Source organism: Cebus imitator, unplaced genomic scaffold (assembly GCF_001604975.1).
Source record: "Cebus imitator isolate Cc_AM_T3 unplaced genomic scaffold, Cebus_imitator-1.0 Scaffold255, whole genome shotgun sequence".
Classification (NCBI taxonomy): domain Eukaryota; kingdom Metazoa; phylum Chordata; class Mammalia; order Primates; family Cebidae; genus Cebus; species Cebus imitator.
The window spans coordinates 1,954,271-1,975,903 of NW_016107570.1; the positions used below are offsets into that span (position 1 = coordinate 1,954,271).

The 21,633-nt window shown below is 39.1% G+C and overlaps 1 protein-coding gene across 4 annotated transcripts in view; it reads right to left on the reverse strand.

Moving 5' to 3' along the window:
• ELOVL7 (ELOVL fatty acid elongase 7) overlaps positions 1-21,633 on the reverse strand; it is an 86,891-nt gene that overhangs the window by 16,429 nt on the left and 48,829 nt on the right. For 3 of the 4 annotated variants that reach the window (XM_017499179.2, XM_037728081.1, XM_037728080.1), the window contains 2 exons: positions 12,433-12,530; positions 1,123-1,313 (listed from right to left, as the gene is read on the reverse strand). In XM_017499179.2, coding sequence (XP_017354668.1) covers positions 1,123-1,313; positions 12,433-12,496 — 255 coding nt within the window. In that variant the 5' untranslated portion in view covers positions 12,497-12,530. The remainder of the gene's footprint in view (positions 1-1,122; positions 1,314-12,432; positions 12,531-21,633) is intronic. The other variant, XM_037728082.1, reaches the window with a different exon arrangement.

Here is a 21,633-nt window from a genome sequence, read left to right on the forward strand (position 1 = left end):
CCTCCCAGGCTCAAGTGATCCTCTCACCTCAGTCTCCCAAGTAGCTGGGACCACGGGTGTGTACTGCCACACCAGGCTACTTTTTTTTTTTTTTTTAAAGACGAAGTCTCCCTATGTTGTTGAGGCCGGTCTCAAACTGCTAGGCTTAAGTGATCCTCTTACTTCAGCCTCCCAAAGTGCTGAGATTACAGGTGTAAGCCGTCATACCTGGTCAGCCAGAGTAGATTTAAAGTGATCAAATCTGGTGGATCTGTAGCAAGAGTCAGGTCAGAAAAATGCATGTGGAGAGACTATGGTATCAGGAGAGGTCAGTGGGGCCATATTGGGCCCTTGTGAGCCCTAGTTATGACTAAGCACAAGCTATGCTATAGAGGAATTTAATATAAAAGGATGACGAAGCCAGCCAGAGTTGGAAAAGCAGCAAGGAATCTCAGAAAAGAACATGCATGGGGGTGGCTGAGGCATGTTAATAGTACAGGGGAAGAGAGAGAATTCGTGAATCTGTTTTAGGGTCCTGGAAGAGCCCTGTCTCTCTTATTGACAATTAAGGAACAGTAATGAATTAAAGAGTTAATGGGGAAAAAAAATTAAGGAACAGGCTCCCTCACCTACTGCTTTACTAAGTCTATGCTCTCTGTCCCCACAAAGCCCAGCTAAACCAACCAAAACAGTCTACCATCCTATAGTTCATCAGAATATCCAGAAACCAAAGGTTTCTACCATGATTATGACAACTCATTACTGAGTCAAGATGAACTCTGATGTCAGACAGACCTGGGTTCAAATGTCAGCCCTCCACTTACCAGCTTCACTACTTTAATTACGAGTTTTCTCAAAACTAAAATTTATGGATTCCCTTCAATCATTCATTAAGGCAACTATGTACAAATTCATGGACTAAATGTTAATTTTTCTCATTGTCTGTGAGAAAGATTATACTGAGATCCTCAAATGAGTTTATTATTTGGTCTATACCTAACACTATTTTGGCAAATATGTGCTCTAGTGAGATCAGTTTCTAAATTCCTTAAATTGCAAAGGTTACCCTTATAACAGAAAACATAGTGACACATAGAAAGACTCAGGTAAAATTCTCCCATTAGGAATCCTGAAGACACTTGCCTCATAACACATATACACAGAAAATAGTACTATGAAAAAATTGTACGTTATCATCACTTTCTTGAGTTCAAAGGGCTTGCGATTTTCCATAAGCTTTGGTCCCAGAGAAGTGACGAAATAGACATACAGTCCTAGGAGGATGGTTTGCGGCAGAGGCGAGGACATGAGGAGCCAATCTTCAACTCTTGGATCTAAGACAAAAACAATATGTGAGCACACACCTGCTTAGCCAAAGGATAACTAACAGCAACCAACATTTCTTTAATTGAGCACCTAGATCGTACCATTGACTGTGAGCTATTTGAGCAATGATCACTAGCATCTTTAGAAAGATGAAAAAGAAATCAGCAAGAATAAGGAAGTATCCTGCAGCTAGAAACAGTGGGACTCTCAACACCCCTAGGCCTCAACAGGCTAGGGGAAGTAGTAGTGACCAGAACCCAAAAGGAGAGAGTGACTTGGAGAAGCCCTCCTGGAGATGAGCTGTGTTATGTACTGATTTCCTACATGATGGGATTAGTGCCCTTATAAAAGGCACCCCAGGGAGCTCTCCTGTTCTCTTTCCCCATGCAAGGATACAAGGAGAAGATGACAGTCTGCAACCTGGAAGAGGGTCCTCACCAGAACCTGACAGTGCTGGTAACCTGATCTCAGTCTTCTACCCTCAGAACTCTGAGAAATAAATTTCCATTGCTTATAAACTACCCAGTCCACGATAATTCCTTAGAGCATCCTGAGTACACTAAGACAAGATTTGACTGCCATTTAAGGGATTCGGCCAGCCCAAGACAATTCTGTATGTATGGGGCCAGAGGAATAGATACCCCAACTCCACTCTCCTCCCCCTCTCCACTGGCTGAACCTAAGCAGAAAGCAGAGGGCAGGGGAGCAAGCCCAAGGATAGTCTTCATGGGTCATTCTCCAGGGCCCAGCACAGGGTGCCAAGGCTATTTGAAAGAGAGAACACCCAGCAACATCCCACCATGTGTCTATAGCTACTATTAATATCTTAGAGTTTTTCCATCCACACATTCTTTTATTTATTAAAAAAATGTTTGTGTTTCATGGACACAGGGAGGGGAGCACTACACACTGGGGTCTGTTGGGGGGAAATAGGGGAGGGACGGTGCGGGGTGGGAAGCTGGGGAGAGATAGCAAGGGGAGAAATGCCAGATGTAGGTGATGGGGAGGAAGGCAGCAAATCACACTGCCACGTGTGTTCCTATGCAACAATTTTGCATGTTCTTCACATGTACCCCAAAACCTAAAATGCAATAAAATAAATAAATGGGAAAAAAAATGTTTGTGTTTGCTGCTTCTCTTTTCCTTCCCCAGGAATTCTGGGACACTTCCACATATACAGTATCACAAAATCACAGAATAAGGGAGCTGAGCATCCTCTAAGTAGCCCACGTATGAGCTTTTGGAGTCCGACATGTGGGCTAACCACTGTGATATACTGAGCAAAATAATGCACTGGTCTCACAATTGCAAACAAAAACTTATCTGCTTACTGCCAGCTGCAGGCCAGCAGAGACGGATAAATAAAAAAATTACAACTCAGGACAAAATGTGATTAAGTCTATAATTGCTAGTAGTTCAAGTGTAATTTTACTAAATGTCCTCATGAAGCCAGAGCATTATAAAGGAAAGTAAGAATGGATAAGTTTCCAGAAGGATCTGACTCAAAATTATGCCATGACTAACCTCAGGATGCTAACTACTGTCACTTTATCAATTGGAAAAGAAGGATAGCAGCTCTTGCTCATTTAAGCTGCTAATGATGTGCTGAGTACTGACAAATTCTGAATACCCTGCAAGTGTGGCCTTCCACTCAAAATTTCCTCAGTAGGACTCTATGACTGATAACTCACTTGGCCCTAATTTTAGCTCTAGAGTGCTTACATTTGACCATCACTGTGCATGGCTGATTATTCTGCATTCAAATAAGCCTCCCTCAAAAATACTGACAGATGCCTCTGTCTCAAAAATAAATAAATAAAGCTAAAGAGTCAAGAGTCAGCACCAGACTGGATCCCAGGACATTTAAGAATTTAATATATGATTAAGGAAGCCCTATAAACAAGCAGAGAAGGAAGAGATCTTCAACAAATGTCGATAGAAAAACTGACTGCTTGGGAGAAAAATGAGTTTGTTTCTTATCTTATATCCTATACAAGCATGTTCCAAACCATGCATGGAAGCAAACTATTTAAAGACTTTCTACAAAGAGTGGGGGAGTACTAGAATGCTGGGTTAAACAAACAGGTTGCATTACTGCAGGATTTCTTAATGCTTCATGTTCACCATTAATTGCCAAGATGGGAATGGTAGTATGACACATTCTCCAAACTTATTTGGCCACAAAACATTAACTTTTTTGTAGAATGTTATTTAACATCTTATGAAACTAATGTTCTGTGGAACACCATTTGGGAAATATAGCCATTCACTAAAATAAATTTACAAATTAAATGACTGAAGATTAGGTAGTCAGACATACATAGAAGCAGCTAGTACCAACCCTACTGATATTCCAAAAAACTGAGGAAGAGAGATTCCTCCCTAACTCATTCCATGAAACTAGTATCATCCTGACACCAAAATCTGGCAAAGACACAGCAATAACAACAAAAAGAAAACTATGGGCCGATATGCCTCATGAACATATATGCAAAAAGCCTCAACAAAATACTAGCCAGCTGATTCCAGCAGCACATCAAAAAGTTAATTCACAAAGAACATTTGCTATGGGTCTGCATGTCACAAAGGAAGCCTCCATAAATAAAAGTTGCCATAGAACCAGGGACCAGGGGAAAAAATTAAAACTGATCAAACTTTGATGGATTTCTTCTATAAATGGGTAGTACAAACCTTAAATACATGAACATCATTGTATTAGTCCATTCTCGCACTGCTATGAAGAAATACCTGTGACTGTGTAATTTATAAAGGAAAGAGGTGTAATTGACTCAACAGTTCTGCATGGCTGGGGAGAGTCAGGAAACTTACAATCACAGCAGAAAGCACCTCTTCATGAAGTGGTTGGAGAAAAAATGAGTGCCAGCAAGGGAAATGTCAGACACTTTAAAAAACCATTAGATCTTGTGAGAAACAATCACGAGAAAAGTATGGGGAAATTGTCCCCATGATTCAATTACCTCCCACTAGGTCCCTCACACAACATGTGGGGATTATGGGAACCACAATTCAAGATGAAATTTGGGTGGGGACACAGTCAAACCATATCATTCTGCCCATGGCCCCTCCCAAATCTCATGTCCTCACATTTCAAAACACAATCATTGCCTTCCCAACAGTCCCCCAAAGTCTTAACGCATTCCAGCATTAACTCAAAAGTCCAAGTCCAAAGTCTCATCTGAGACAAGGCAAGTCCCTTATGCCTATGAGCCTGCAAAATCAAAAGCAAATTAGTTATTTCTTATATACAATGGGCGTACAGACACTGCATAAATACACCTGTTCCAAATGGCAGAAATTGGCCAAAACAAAGGAGCTACTGGCCCCATGCAAGTCCAAAATCCAATAGGCCAGTCATTAAATCTAAATGTTCCAAAATGATCTCCTTTCACTTCACATTTGACATCTAGGTCATACTGATGCAAGAAGTATGACCTTGGGCATACTTGGGCATGCTCAAGTATAGGCATGGCCTTGGGCAGCTCTGCCCCTGCTGTTTTCACTGGCCAGAACTGACTGTCTGTGGTTTCTCCAGGTGTACAGTGCAAGCTGCCAGTGGATCTACCATTCTGGGGTCTGGAAGATGGTGGCCCTCTTCTCACAATTCCACTAGGCAGTGCCCCAGTGGGGACTCTGTGTTTGGGGTCTGTTTCCCTTCCACATTGCCCTAGCAGAGGTTCACCACGAGGGTTCCACCCCTTGCAGCTAATTTCTGCCTTGACATCCAGGAGTTTCCACACATCCTCTGAAATCTAGGTGGAGGTTCCCACACCTCAATTCTTGACTTCTATGCACCCACAGGCTCAACACCATGTGGAAGCTGCCACAGCTTGAGGCTTGCCCACTCGGAAGCCATGTAGTTTGGCTCCTTTTATCCATTCCTGGAGCAACTGGGATGTAGGACATCAAGTCCCTAGGCTGCACACAGCAGGAAGGGCCCTGGGCCCCGCCCAAAAAACTATTTTTTTCCATAGGCCTCCACGTCTGTGATGGGAAGGACTGCCACCAAGGTTTCTAACATGCCCTGGAGACATTTTCCCCATTGTCTTGGTGATTAACATTCAGTTCCTGTTACTTATGCAAATTTCTGCAGCAGGCTTGAATTTCTCCCCAGAAAATTAGATTTTCTTTTCTATTGCATCATCAAGCTGCAAATTTTCCAAACTTTTATGCTCCTTCCTCTTTAATGCTTTGCCACTTAGAAATTCTTCTGCCAGATATCCTATATCATCTCTCTCAAGTTCAAAGTTTCACAGATCTCTAGGGCAGGGGCAAAATGCTGCCAGTCTCTTCCTTAAAGCATAGTAAGAATCACCTTTATTCCCAAAAAGTTCCTTATCTCCATCTGAGACCACCTCAGCCTGAAATTCATTGCCCCTATCACTATCAGCATTTTGGCCAAAGCTATTCAACAAGTCTCTAGGAAGTTTCAAACTTTCCCACATTTTCCTGTTTTCTTCTGACCCCTCCAAAATGTTCCAACCTCTGCCTTTAGGCCATTTCAAAGTCAATTCCATATTTTTGGGTATCCTTATAGTAGTGTCCCTTTCTCTGCGATACCAATTTACTGTATTAGTCCATTCTCACACTGCTTTGAAGAAATACCCAAGACTGGGTAATTTATAAAGGAAACAGGCTTAATTTGGCTGGGAGGTTTAAATTTGCTTGGGAGTCCTCAGGAAACTTACAATCATGGTGGAAGGCACCTCTTCACAAGGCAGCAGGAGACAGAATGAGTGCCAGCAGGGTTTAGAAATGCCAGATGCTTAAAAAACCATCAGATCTCATGAGAACTCACTTAAAATCACAAGAACAGCATGGGGGAACTGCCCCAGTGATTCAATTACCTACCACTGGGTCTCTCCCATGACATGTAAGGACTATGGGAACTACAGCTCAAGATGAGATTCATATTATTATGTCTAGTTTTTATTGCTAATAAAATAAAAAACTAATGAAAACAATACTGGTCAAGAACATGGCTCACACTTGTATTCCCAGCAGTTTGGAAGGCCAAGGTGGGTGGGTCACTTGAGGTCAGGAGTTCAAGACCAGCCTGGCCAACATGGTGGAACCCCATCTCTACTAAAAATACAAAAATTAGTCGAGTGTGGTGGCACGTGCCTGTGATCTCAGGTACTTGGGAGACTGAGGCATGAGAATAGCTTGAACCCAACAGGTGGAGGTTGCAGTGAGCCAGAGATCATACCATTGCACTCCAGCCTGTACAACAGAGTAAGACCCTGTCTCAAAAAAAAAAAAAAAAAAAAAAAAAAAAAAAAAAAAAAAAAGAAAAGAAAACAATACCAAAAGATCTCTGGAAGGTTGTTACATTACCAACTTTGCATAGTAAGAGTTTAATTGACTTCTGTCTTTAATTTTGCTTTATAAACAATTTCAAATGATTCTATTATTAACAGTCATCATACATATGGTTAGAAACTAGCTTAACTGTCAGTAAAAGAATTGCTGAATTAGAGATATATTTTATTTTATACCTTCCTTAGGAGGGGGGAAAATCAAATGATATCACTTCTCTGTTCTTCCTCTGGTAGCAGTAGAAAGAAAACAAGCCAGGAAAAGCATGCTGGGCTGGCTCAGGAAGCAGAAGGAAATAATTTTAAAATAAATAACGTTTCCTGTAATTTAATATTTTCAGCACACACCTCAAGTCCTGTACATGACTTTCAAGTTCTACAGATAAAAAATAATTATGGGAAAACTGGTTAATTTAATTGGATGTTATTTTCAAAGCAAATAATAAAATACCAAGCTTTAGAAATTATATTTCAGCAAAGCTCTGGAGTCAGACAGTCTGCATTCTGATTCTGGTTCTCCCACTGGCTCATTATGTCACCTTGGACAATTGACTCACCTTCTCTATATTTAGTTTCCTCATCTGCAAATTGGGCTTAAGGCATGTATTTCATAGAGGATTGAGTTATCATATGCAAAAAGCCTAAGTGCTCAATAAGCTTGATACTGTTATTATAGAAGATCTCAATTCTGTTAGCAGAGCCAAATTGCCTCTACAGTATTTAAAAGTCAAAATGCAGAAAACAACCTTGGTCCAATTGAATCAGAATCCCAGGATGTGGTTTCTATGCATCCATTTTTTTAAATGGAAAAAGGACCTAACATTTCTCAAAAGAAGACTTACAAATCGAAAACAGATAGATGAAAATAATGCTCAACATCACTGATTATCAGGAAAATGCAAATTAAAAAAACAAAGAGAGAGTACCTTACATCTGTAAGAATGTGTGTTATCAAAAAGACAAAAGATAACAAGCGCTGACAAGGACGTGGAGAAAAAGAACTCTTGTACAATGTTGATGGGACTGTAAATTAGTACAGCTACAAGGAAAACCATACGAAGGTTCTATAAAAACTAAAAATAGAATTACCATATAATCCAGCATCCCACTAGTAGATATATATCCAAAGGAAATGAAATCAGCATATTGAAGGGATATCTGCACTCTCATGTTCACTGCAGCATTATTCACAATAGCCAAGATGTAGAATCAACCTAAGTGTCCAACAATGTGTCAATAGATAAAGAAAATGTGATATCTGTCAATCTAAAGTTATGCCTTTCTCAGTTACAGACCTGTAGATATAAAGATAGAAATAACCAATTGGCTATTATTCAGACTTAAAAAAGAAAATCCTATCATTTGTGACAATATGGATGAACTTAGAAGACATTATGCTAAGCAAAATAAACCAGGCACAGAAAGACAAGACATGTTATCACTTATACAGGAGTCTAAAATAATCGAAAACAATCACATTTATATGAGCAGAATAGAATGGTGGTTACCAGAAGCCAAAGGACTAGGGGAATAGGGAGATGTTGATCAAAGGGTACAAAGTTTAAGTGCAACAGGAGAAATATCTTTTTGAGATTTATTGCACAGCATGATAGCTAGAGCTAATAATAATGTATATTTCAAAATTGTAAAAAATTAATTTCAAATGTTCTCACCATAAAAAGATAAGTATTTGAAGTGATGGATATGCTAACTAGATTAATCATTTTAAATTGGATATATATATCACGACATCACTTTGTACCCCATAAATATATATAATTGTAATTTGTCAACAGCCAACAATGTGTTAAAGCTGCTAAGGTGACCCTGATTAACTGTCACAGTTAGGAGCTAGGGGTCTGGTGTGAGACCAAGCTTCCCCCCCTGTATTTAGGGCTATAACACCCCTCACTAGGTACTCTTCAATGGTCTTTTATATGGTTTCACTGCCTCTTCATCCAATCTGCTACATTGATCTCCACGCAATTGTCAAATTCATTTTCTAAAAATCAAGCTATCCTTAAATTCTTCCTTTGCTTAAATTAGCTCTCCCTTACTGAGCAAATAAAATTGCTTAAATTAGCTCTTCCTTACTGAGCAAATAAAATGCAAACTCATTAGGATGACACCCATGACTCTGGCCATTGTTCACTTTTCTGGTCTTCTCTCACAGCAACAGTTATACCTTTCTGAATAGAGAGTCCACTTCCATGTAAGGTAGTGGGCATGTTGCAGAGAGTATCAATGCACCTGCTGAGTGACAGTTAAAGTTAATTCTGACTCTATCTATGATCCCATTTGGGATAGTGAATAGCAACTGTTGGATATCAGGGGATCCGTTCTTCCAAATAGCTTCAAAACTGTTTTAAAAACTGCACCCAAATCTACTTGATTCCTAAGTTCAAATAATGAGAGTTCAGGTAGAAAGGCACACCTCTATCTGAAAAGCAATGAAGTATTAGTACTGAAATTAACACTGAATTTATGAGAACTACTATAAGCCTTCAGAAAAGGATGATCTCTAAAGAAACTTGAATGTTCGGTGTATCATTACATAAGTTGAAAAAGTTAGGTTTAGGCATGAAATACTCTGTCTTCCCCAGAAACAAAAGACTAATGGGGTGGGAGGTGTTTCATGTACATTCTTTTTGGCATGAGATTTGGTTTAAGTGTCATGAGTAGAGCTACGATAGAAGCAGAGGATGGAAGGCAGGCTGTCTGACAGTCTTTACCCCAATAATTACCGAAGTTCTGATTTATCACTAGCTTAATAATTCTTTTCTAAGAGTGTCCCAGAGAGAGAGCACAGGGAAAGTAGAATGCCACATACATAGAATATTAATGAGCTTTTCCATCAACTACTTGTAAAAGAGTGTTCTTAAGTAGCGTGTACTGGCTCAAACAGTACACCTTTAAGATTCTAAGTACCAATAAAATGAAGAAGCTGGAAGGAAAAGCAAACATGGATCTTTAGTGCTTTTTGAAGTACTAAAGGTCCAGAATGGCAGCAATCTTACTCATACTCCATCTTCTTGCAAAAAAACATCATGACTAAGTTTGAAAAGTCATCATTTCTAATCAAATACAAGGAAAGTTGTATTTTTAAACATTTACAACTTTTTCATTTCTCCATAATCCAATATGCTACCATAGCATTATTTCAAAATCTCACATTTCACATCTAAGAATCCTAATAAATCCTCTTATTGCTAAGTATTAATTATACCATTTTTTATTCTGTAGCTGTGGAATTTTTCCATAGGAAATAAGTATGGATAACCACCACTTCTCTAGCAATCAGAACCAATGAATATCAGTAAGTTTCCTTAGGCTTCTCAGGATTAGGGCTAAAGCCAAGAATACACTTCAAATTCTTGGCCCTTGGTCATAAGTTCAGACATTTCCAGGGTGAGCAAAGTAAAACTGGACTAAGATGGCCATAAATGATTCCTAATGGCTCTCAGAGATCAATACTACACTAAGTAGAAGGAAAAAATTTTCCTGTTACACCTCACAGGGTTTTCATAAAGCTGTATATCTCAAAACAAAACATTTTAACCCTTTTAGACCATGGCTGGGAAAAAAAAAGAAAAAAATTTAAGTAATATGCTATATGAAGAGCATTTTCAGATGAAATCTATTATCTGTAACAACCAGCACCACGATTTATGTCGGGATACTTCTGAAATAGCAGAGCACTTTCATGTATGGTATCTGGTAGCTGGTAGATGCTATTCTCACTTATGTTTTGCTAACAAAGAAACAAAGACTCACAGCTGATAAATAACGTGTGTAAGGTCACCTAGCTGGGCTACATAAGTGTCAGACCTTAAATCTAGGTCTTCTCACTCCACATCCCTATACCCTCTCTCCCCTTCCAAATCTTCAAATAAGCATAACTTCAAATACAGGTATTCTTTGCCTTCTTCTTGCCTCTCTTCCCTCAACTTCCCTGCACCATTTGCAATGCTGTTTCCACATCTCTCTCCACTCCACCCGATCTAATTTACTTAGCAATTTCAATTTAGGTATTCCTAATAAAAACTAAGGAGTTGATCGATGGATAAAAGTGGAAGTGGAATTCTAAAGAAGTTCACAGTAAAGCATTTTTAACTTCTAGGACTACATAGATATTTATCATTGTCTACATCTGTTCGGCTCTTCAGTTAGGTTATTGATTCTCTTGGATTCTAGGAGTCTCCCGGATTCTTGTATTTGGGATAGTGACATCAAGAATTGGACAGCAAGAGATCTGCTCTTCCAAATAACTCTATTTCAAAAACTGCACCCAAATCTACTTGGTTCCTAAGTTCAAATAGTGAGAGTTCAGGTAGCAAGGCACACCCTCTCTTTGAAAAGCAATGAAAATATTAGCATTTAAATTAATACTGATTTTATGAGAACTACTGTAAATCTTCAGAGAAGGATGACCCCTAAAGAAACTTGAATGTTCCCTGTATCATTATGTAAACTGAAAAAAGAAAAAAAAAGAAGAGAAAAAGATAGACATAGTCACTATGTTTTCCCTACCACAGTGAAACTTCTCTATGAGATACTTACAAAGAGCCTTGGCATTCCTCAAAGGAAAAACTGTTGGGAACCTTTTTAGTGAAATAAATTTGGTCTTTAGCAGTTTTGGTCTTTGCAACTGAGAAAGCTGCAAACCATGAAACAGTGGATCTTTGCTGAAATCACTGTAAATTTGAATATAATTTCAACTGTTGTAGGTGCCAAGAGGTGATGCATTTCCTTCCTGAATTTGGTAGACTTGCAATTTCTGGTTCATAGGTAAGAACCAACATAACGTAGTGACGGTGGTGAGTATGTATAGCTCAGTATCTCAAAAATAACTCAAATGCTAAATGCCAGAATACTAAAACTAATAATCAGAACACATAGGTTCTAGTCTTTTATGCCATCAATTAACCATGACTTTGGGGTCACATTTCTTCAACTGTAAAATGACGCATTAGCTTCGATGATATCTAAGATCCACCTCAGCTCTAAGACACTCTGATTCTTTGTCTGTTTTTGAAATTTTACATTTGTTCTGCTTTTAAAACTTTAAAAAATGGTTATAAAAGCAACACACATTTGTTGTTATTTAAAAATAGTAGACAAATATAGGTAAGTGAAAATTACCAATGATCCTACTACCCAGAGATAACTGCTAAACCCCATGAAAGAAACTTATGGGGTATTTTATAACCTCCTTTCATTTAACATATTTTAAACTTCTTGCTATGGCATTAAATGTTCTTCTAAAACATTGACTTTAAAAATAAATGGGCAAAGGCACAAGGCAAGCATATCAGAATCACTCAGGGGTGTCCTAGCCAGTCGTTCCCTGGTTTTTCTGTTCCCTGTTCTCTCTGACAGGTTCCGGGGGGCTGCGACTCTTTCATTCAAGAATCACCATGGACAGAGCCATTGTTGGCAGTAACTGTAATTTCCCTCAGGAGCACCAGGGAAGAATCAAGCTGAAGAGCACTGTCCCTCCAAAATCACTTTTAATGGCTACTAAATTGGAATGGGCCATCATTTATTGATCACTTCCCTTCACTGGATATTTAAGCTATTTTCATCACTATAAACATTGTAATGAACATCTGTGTAGCTGCATCTTTGTACATATCTGTAATGAAACCCGCATACTTCCTCTTGGTTAACTAGTAATAAGGGACTGTTAAATTGCAAAGTCTCTCATTCTGTTTCAGTGAAATCCTATTAAATACTATAATCTGGCACAAAAAGGAAGGATGAACCTCAATTAGGAAATGTGGTTACTCACCAGCATCTTTGATCCAATTATCATAAAGACGCACAGTCCTCGATGTAAGATCGCTGAAGGCCATTTTCCACAGGATTTACCGGCTCTTTTAATGGGTTCTTCAGCAAAATAAAGCAGAAATGAGTTTACGATCTATAAATGCAAATAAAGTCACGCTTATAGTAATACAATATTTAAAATGCTAAAAATTTAATATGAATAGCTGGCAAAACAACAAACTTCTACTGAGGGCAAATGCATTAGTAAATTACTTTAAACCCTGATGTAGTTGCAAACATTTCAGATTTTCCATTCTTCTAGAAACATCACTAACTTCACTGAAAAAGACGAACATTCTATGTATAAGATTCAAAAACAGTAAATGACTCTAAGAACTTTCATAGGAGCAGCTCTCTTTCGTGGTGACAACATCGTTCAGGAATGGACTGCACTTGAAGTGGCAAAGCTGAAGCAGAAACCCAGGAGAAGAAAGTCAAGAGATACAGCAACTTTCAGAGAAGGTAAACTGAACCTAGACTTAGAGCTCATCTTCAAGCCTCAAAAAGTCATCTATATGCAAATTTTTATAATTTAAGTAGAATAGAGACAGAAAGAGGGAAAAAAAGGTCTATAAGAGCCAAGGAAATGCTGCTTAGTTTATCTAGACAGATAGGCAAGAATAAGTGGAGAAAACAAATCTCCTGAAAAAGAAGACCAGTGAGGAGAAACCAGTCTTATTATATATTAAAAGATGTTATAAATCTGCAATAATTAAGACAGTGTGGCACTGGGACATAGAAAGATAAATGAATGTAATAGAACAGAATGTTCAGAAACACACTAAATACACTTGAAAATTCAGAACTATATTTCAGTAAGTAAATAAATATTTGAGTAACTAAAATCTACCTAAGATGTGTATTTTACCATATTTTAATACCTCTAAAATCAGGGCTTACCTTACCAATGAATGGTATATCATAACATTACTGATATTTTTGATTCATAAGCCATGTGGTGGGAAGATGAAAAAGTTCTAGAGATGATGTTGGTGATGGTTGCACAACAATGTAAATGTACTTAATGCCATGGAATGTCACACTTAAAAATGATTAAAGTGGTAACCATTTAAATTAAAATATACATAGCAGTAAAAATAACAGGTATATTTTACCACAATTAAAAAAAAAATCAGCCAGTCGCAGTGGCTCATGCCTGTAATCCCAGCACTTTGGGAGACCAAAGAAGGCAGATCACCTGAAGTCGGCAGCTGGAGGCCAGCCTGGCCAACATGGGGAAACCCTGTCTCTACTAAAAATACAAAAACTAGCCAGGTGTGGTGATGGGCACCTGTAATTCCAGCTACTCAGGAGGCTGAGGCAGGAGAACAGCTTGAACCCAGGAGGCAGAGGTGGCAGTGAGCAGACTGCACCACTGCACTCCAGTTGGGTCCAGCCTGGGTGACAGAGTGAGGCTTGTTCTCAAAAAACAAAAAAAAAATCCTCTAGAGTTGCCACAAGAAAATTCAGACTTTCCTCTAGGATTCTAAAGTAAAGCCATTTTATTTACATAAGTATAAATGAAATTATATATATGGCATATGGTATATGATAAAGGTGGCATCTCAAAATCAGTAGACACCAAATTACCAGACATTATTCACTAAATGGTGTGGTACACCTGGATAGCCATCTGAGAAAAAAAAGGTTCAATCCAAGTGATATATTACAAACCAAGATAAACTACAAATCAATCAAAGATTTAAGTAAGAAAAACAGAGCCATGAAATCACTAGATGACACAGTAGAAGACTTTTGTAACCTTGTAGTGGGAAAGGCCTTTCTCACTAAGTCCTAAAATTCAGAAGACATAAGAGAAGGCTAACAATATTTTTGAGGTTTGGGGACAAAAGAAAAAAAAAAAGAGAAGGTTAACAAATTTAATCATAAATGGCAAACAGAAAAAAATACGTTCAATTCATATTATACACAAAGGCTACTCTCCTTAATAGATGAAGAGTTTCTAGAAATTGATAAAAGACCTGTAAGTCAAGAGGAAATGGACAAAGTCCACAGAAAAGGAAATACAAATGGCACTTAAATGTATGAAAAGTTGCTTAACTAACCATATTTAAATAATCTGCAATATTTTTTATCTACTGAAAAGGCCAAAATCCAAACTTTTTTTTTTTTTCAAATGGGCCAAAATCCAAACGCATTAACTATGTTGGCAGGAGTGTGGGAAACTCTCTCTCTTCATGCATTACTGGTAGAAGTACAAATTAGTGTAACTCTTATTGAGGACAATTTGGCATTATTGGTCAAAATTATAAATGCATACTTTTAACATAGCATTTCTACTTCTAGAAATTTATCCTGTAGAAATACATCAGAATAAATTCAAGTTTATTCATTGCAGCAGTGAGAGCAAAAAACTGGAAATAACCCAAATGTCTACTAATAGAGAGCTGGCTAATAAATGATAATTGATTTAACACCATGAAATATTACACCATTGTAAATAAGAAGAAAGAACCTTTCCATGTGCTAATATGGAAATATTTCTAAGATAAATCTCTATTTAAAAAAAGCAAAGAATAGCGGCTCACATCTGTAATCCCAGCACTTTGGGAGGCTGAGGTGGGCAGATCATCTGAGGTAAGGAGTTCAAGCCTGGCCAGCATGGTGAAATGCTGTCACTACTAAAAACAAAAATTAGCTGGGCATGGTGGCAGGTGCCTGTAATTCCAGCTACTTGGGAGGCTGAGGCAGGAGAATTGCTTGAACCTGGGAGGCGGAGGTTGCAGTGAGCGGAGATCATGCCATTGCACTCCAGCCTGGGCAACAAGAGCAAGACTCCAACAAAAAAGGAAGGGAAGGAAAGGAAGGATGTGAAGGAAGGAAGAAAGGGGAAAAAAACAAAGGAAATACAGAATTTAAAAATGATAACCTTGTATATAAAAGGAGAAAAGGCATAGGAATACAATTTTACATTTACTCAGTTGTATAAAAGGAATTCATACGAGGTAGGCAAGAAAAAGGGAATGGGGTACTAATTGGGCTGAAGGAATAGAAGAAAGATTTTATACTGTTGTTTTTTGACTCATATGGACATTTTACCTGCCTAAAATAAAGAATAAAATCAGCTGTACCTTTACTGGAACATTCCTATTTAAAAATTCACACACAAATACACATGCACACAAAAAAGAAATTTGGTCTAAATTCTTTAAAGAGTCCATCCCCTCCAGAGGATTTCTCCAAGTCCAGGAGAGCATGTCAGCATGGCCTCTGTTTTGATATACCATCTTCTAGGTGGAGTCCAGACTCAAGATTGGCTGTGGTGATGCCAGGGTCTTGCCAGTCAGCCTGGACTTTTATTTTCCTAAAAGATCATGTCTCACTTCTGTGGCAAAAGTGTAACGCGGGGTTGGGAGCAGGGGCTCTGGGCTCACAATGATCTTGGCTTTTCAATCCCACCACTTAACAGCTGTGTGGCTCCAACAAAATTACAGCTCAATGTCCTAATCTGTAAAATGGGAATGCCATTGAGTACCCGCCAAGATAAAACAAACTAACTCATAGGGTTGTTTTGCGGACCATATAAAGTAATATATATTTGTAAAGTTTGTAGCACAGAATCCGATCTTTAAAAATGAACATTCAACCAAAATCATCCATTTGTTTTAGTTTTTTGTTTTGTGTGTGGGTGTATGTTTTGTTTTGTTTTGTTTTTGTTTTTGTTTTTGAGACAGGGTCTGGCTCTGTCACCCAGGCTGGAGTGCACTTGGGAGATCTCAGCTCACTACAGTCTCAACCGCCCAGGCTCAAGCAATCCTCCTGCCTCAGCCCCCCAAGTAGCTGGGACTACCAGAGCGTGCCATCACACCTGGCTAATTGTTTTATTTTTTTTGTAGAGATGGATTTCACCATGTTGCCCAGGCTGGTCTCAAACTCCTTGGGCTCAAGCAGTTCAGCTCCCTCAGCCTCCCAGAGTATGTACTGGGATTATAGATATGAGTGACCACACTCAGCCAAAACCAGCAATTTATCATTTAGAGAGAAGTTGTGCCACTTTATGGGTACATACAGACATAAAGATTAGACACTGGGGACTTCCAATGGGGGAGGAAGAAGAGGACAGAGAGAGGGGATGCAGTCTGTAAAACTTGCTATGGGTACTGTGTTCACTCCATGGGTGACAAGATTAATAGAAGCCCAAATCTTAGTATCACACATATACCCTTGTAAGAAACCTGCACATGTACCCCCTGAATCTAAAATACATTTTTTTTAAAGTCGTGCCAATTTAATTGGAAAGCATCTAGCCATCTCATTACCTGGTACAGTTAAATGGCAGTTTACAGAACAAATCTAGGAAAAACTCTATTACTTTTATTTTTAGAGCTAACATATAATACATTATATGATTCTTCCCTTTGTGTCTTCCAATTGTCTTAATATGAGTGTTTTAGACCACAAAAAAAGTTACATTTCCCCCTCACCTTAACCACTGATATATTGAAATAATGCCGTTTAAGTTATTTAGAATTAGAGTGAAATATTCTAGTTTTACAAAGCATGTGGCAGGGTTACATTTCAAAGTATTACTCTGTTTCTGTGTGATTTTTTTCCTCCTCTTCTTTCACTAGCTTCACATAGGTCATTTTCCCCTCCCCGCCCTCACCAAAGCACAAAGACTCAAAGAAACCACTCTGATGCAGGTCAGAAATATTCACAGGCAGCCAAGAAAGCTGGTTTCTCTAAACCTAAAAACTACACAAGACTGAGATGAAGGAAGAGGGAAAGGCAGTCAGAGGAAGAACCCAAACTAGATGAGGCAGGAGTAGATGTCATCAAAGCCAGCAGGAGATGAAGGACTACAGAGGTATGAAAAAGATCCATTAACCAAAGCTTTTTGGAGTGTGGACTCCTCTCTCATTAATCCACTGCTTGTAGGTAACCTGCTGTCCACAGTCCTTAACGTTTATAGGCCAACGAGAAGAGAAGGAACATCCACAATTGCACAGGGACGGGACACGACAGAAAAACATGATCCCCTTACCTTATTGGAACTGAACACAAACTACTGAGTATCTCCTTATGAGCTGAGAGTGATGGACTGGATGCCAGTGTGACACTGTAGGGACTGACTGGTCTAGAAAACTGTTAACAACTGAATTACACTGCGAGTATAGTGATATCCCTAGACTAGAGCCAGGCATACCTTTGCCTTCTTTTACCATGACTCACCATGGGCACTTAATTGCTAGACAATGGGCACATAAAGATAGGAAGCAAGCCTGGCATGGTGGCATGTGCCCGTAGTTCCAGCTACATGTGAGGCTGAGGTGGGAGGATTGCTTGAGCCTGGGAGTTCAAGTCTAGCCTAGGCAACACAGCAAGACCCCATCTCTAAAAAAAGTTGGGGGAGCAGTTTACTCCACGTGGTATAGGTGTATAGGTGGTAGAGATAACCTCTAGTTAGCAGAACCAGGACCTGAAAAGACAATTTTGAATATTTGATGGCAAAGAAATTCAGAACTGGCAATGCCTTAAAAATTAAGGCTCTTGTATAAATGAAACTCACCATAGAGAAGGAAGACCCTCAACAATGATCTACAAACCTATCCCCTTGATGCATCCCTGTTTCAAATGATAGCCTCATCCCAGGTCTGATCATGGCTGGCCTAAGTTTAGTGGCAGTGCCCCATAGCCCAAACATGGCCCGCACAAACTTTTCATGGAGCAGAGTTGGTTAATTGCTTAAACTATTACGAGAAGACTGAAGAGATACTATCAAGGGTTTGAGGAGTGGGAGGTCCTCCATGATGGGTCACAGGGGGCTTTGGTGTTGAGACTGTTCCTGGACAAGCACCCACTGTACTCTCAATACAGTAGTTAAAGAGGTTGGTGTTACGCCACAGAGGTTCAGAAACTGGTCTCATATTTGTGTAACATGATCATTAGTTTGCAATTTCTCAAAGGAAGAGTGGTAATTCATAAATAAGACAATACTGCTATAATTTTTTTTGCCCAGACCTAGAAGCCATGTGGAGAAAAATGGACTCATGAGACGGAACTCCAGCATCTTCAAAGTGCTAGCTCAACACTGCCCTAAGCCAGCAGGCACCAAATACCAGAATGACATGTTGCTGCTTACAGTAAAATCAAGTAGAAGAACTAGATTTGGGTTTTAGGGTAGCATCCACAGAGCCCTAGAAACATTAAAGTTCAAGAGCTTTAATCTGGCAGACTCCTGATACCCAAGAAATGAAGCAGAGACTTAAAACTCTAAACCAGGGGTAATAACTTATCCTGCTGCTAAGGAATATGGAACTCCTACAAAACGAGCAGCAGAGGACAAAAGCGAGAGATCCTTGTCCTTTTTTTGGGAGGACTCTTGGAGGACTTGTCTGAAATGATCTACTTGTAAGACTATAATAAAGAAGTGCTAACTGCATACAATATCCAAGTCCTGGGGCCCATGATGGTGAAAAAGAAGAAAGTAGACTAATAAAAGTAGTCTTTGTACTGTAACGTTACCTGACTATATTTTTAGAAGTTGTTAGAGGTCAGAGCTCAGCAACAAAGACATTGAGAGGTTGAGAGGAAGGTAATCATGAGAAAGCAGTGGCCCAGAATTTGGGGCTACCTCAGATTATAAGGCAGTAGAAAAATCACCACATCTCCATCAAGGGTGGAAGGAAGAAGAGAGGTACTTCAGATGAATAGCCGAGGCTTACAGTCAGAGCTCACTTATGAGTCCTGGTGCTGGTGTTTCATTGCCCCACAACTGCAACTGTCCCATGAATACTGCTTCTTGATTTTGATAGTATCACATGACAGCTCGGTCATTTGGTAAAAAAGTGACTTAATTCGCTTCTTGAGACTCAAAGATGTTAATTTCAAATATGAGAAATGTGCCTTCTTCATAGAGGAGAAATCCCTTCCCATAGGGCAACCTACCTGGAGACTACTCAAAGCCACAAGCTGCCTATGTTAGCATGATGTAGACCTAACACCAGAATATACAGAGTGTGCTTAGGCACCTGGTCACTTTGTCCTTTTTGCTCAAGTCTATTTCAACAGTGATCAGAAGGCAGAACTCTGGGAGAACATTTTGCTGGAATTCACTCAGATGGAGAATGGGATCTCAGAGGTGCTTGCAGTGGGAAGTATCAGACAAGAGCCCAGAAATCATGGCCAACCATTTCCAGGTAGACTCAAATGTAGAGATTTATTCTAGTTTTGCAACATATAGTGGAGACACTGTCCCTGAGGGAAAGGAGTGGAAGAACCAGCACATGGATTTCTAGGGTGTGCCTTTAGTCCATGAACAGAGCCATATGGTTTTCTCTTTCTCTTTTGATGTTTGGGAGGTTCTGGCCCCACCACTGATCTTCTGCTTTGGAAATCAGATATCAGGGACAAACCAGGAAGAAAAGAACTGACTAGCCAGAGATGCTGCTCAGGGGACCACACACACTGAAATGAACTGCAGGAAGGTACCAACATAGGAATGGAGCTCTGTGGTAGAACTGGGTCTGCAGGGTAAAAACTAAACAGCTAACCTTCTATGGAAAGCTATGTCTGGCCTCATAAGGGGAATGGGGTGTTTGAAACTTTACCCTTGTACAGAGTAAGGGAGGAGAAGGGGACAGGGCAAATCAAGCTATTCTGCAGAAATAATAACTGCCTAATAAAGAACAGATCAGAACAGGCCTTCAAATGCAGAAGCTGTTGCAAGGGCAGAGAGCAAGAGCAGTGTGGAGAATAAAATGGCAAAGGCAGCTAAACATGACTGATTAGATAGGAACAGGGAAGTTCAGACTTGCATCAGAAGGGGCAGTGGGATCACAGCTCACAAAGTGGTGAAAGCCTCCCTGAGGGGAATGTACGCAGTCTCTCTCTGGGTTATGATCCTAAAAAATTGAGGCCCCAAGTCTCTGCTACTAACATCTTAGGCAGTAAAAATCCCAGAGATAAGAAATAAACTTCTTAGAAAGAATTCAAAGGTTGCTAGGGAACCTTCCACCTAGATATTAATCCACACATTTCCTAGTAGTCTCCTCCTCATGTGTTTTCTCACTGGAACTGGTTTCCCACTCGTGTCCCCAGCCTTTACACTTTAGCAGAAACAACTTCTCAAAGACGCCGTAAGGCTGGAGGAAAGTGACCAGAAGCTCTGGAGTATATTAAAACATGAGGGATGACTATAAAGTGATAATTTGTTTAAAGCAGAATTTCTTAACCTCAACAGTACTGATATTTGGGGGCAGACAATTCTTAGTTGTGAAGAATTGTCCTGAGTATTGTAGGATGTTTAGAATCAACATTGGCTTCCATCCACGAGTGCCGGGAACAAGTTGAGAGGATCAAAAACATCTCCAGAAATTCCCAAGTGTCCCCTGGGGGGCAAAATCCTCCCAAGTTGAGAACTATTGTTCTAAAGGAAGCTACCAACATTCATTCAAATAACAGTTTGCTTCAGAGTAATCACTTTGCCAATTACACATTTGTTTCAGTGATACAGTCATTAAAACAATTTTTGAGCTTTTCTTTAATAATCAACTTTAGAGTTTCTCAGAATTTCATTTAAATGGTTTTAAAGGAGGAAAAATCGTTGCCTACTGCTTCTGTACAACAAGTTCAGAACTAATCAAAAGTTGAGTTGGTTTAGAGGCAAATGGATCAAACAGACCTATATTTTTATCAGTGGGGTGGGAAAGGGTAGGGAGTAGAGCTGGGTTTAATGATAAAGTAATTTACTACTGACATTTTCAGCTTATGGTTTATAAAACAAGAACAATTCCCCCCCCCAAAAAAAACCACGGGAAATGTTTGGAGCTATGGCAATATTAGTGGAATAGATAGATGGATAGATAGTAGTTTGAGGTAAATATTTTTGAAGAAACACTCATTTAGATGTATATACTCCAGCAGAATCATTTATCTGCTGGAATTATCACCCATTAAAAGGAAGCAAATCTAGAATACGGAATAGTCTCAGTGAAAAATTATTTCAAATGACAAATTTTCAAATTTGTTAATTATAACATATATGCCATGTGTGTATGCGGCAATATATACATAATATACACACATGCATTACAGAAGCAAAAATACATGTCCATGTCACTGACTACACAGGATTTTGTGTTTTGTTTGGATGGTTAATATATATATATATATATATATATATATATATATATATATATAT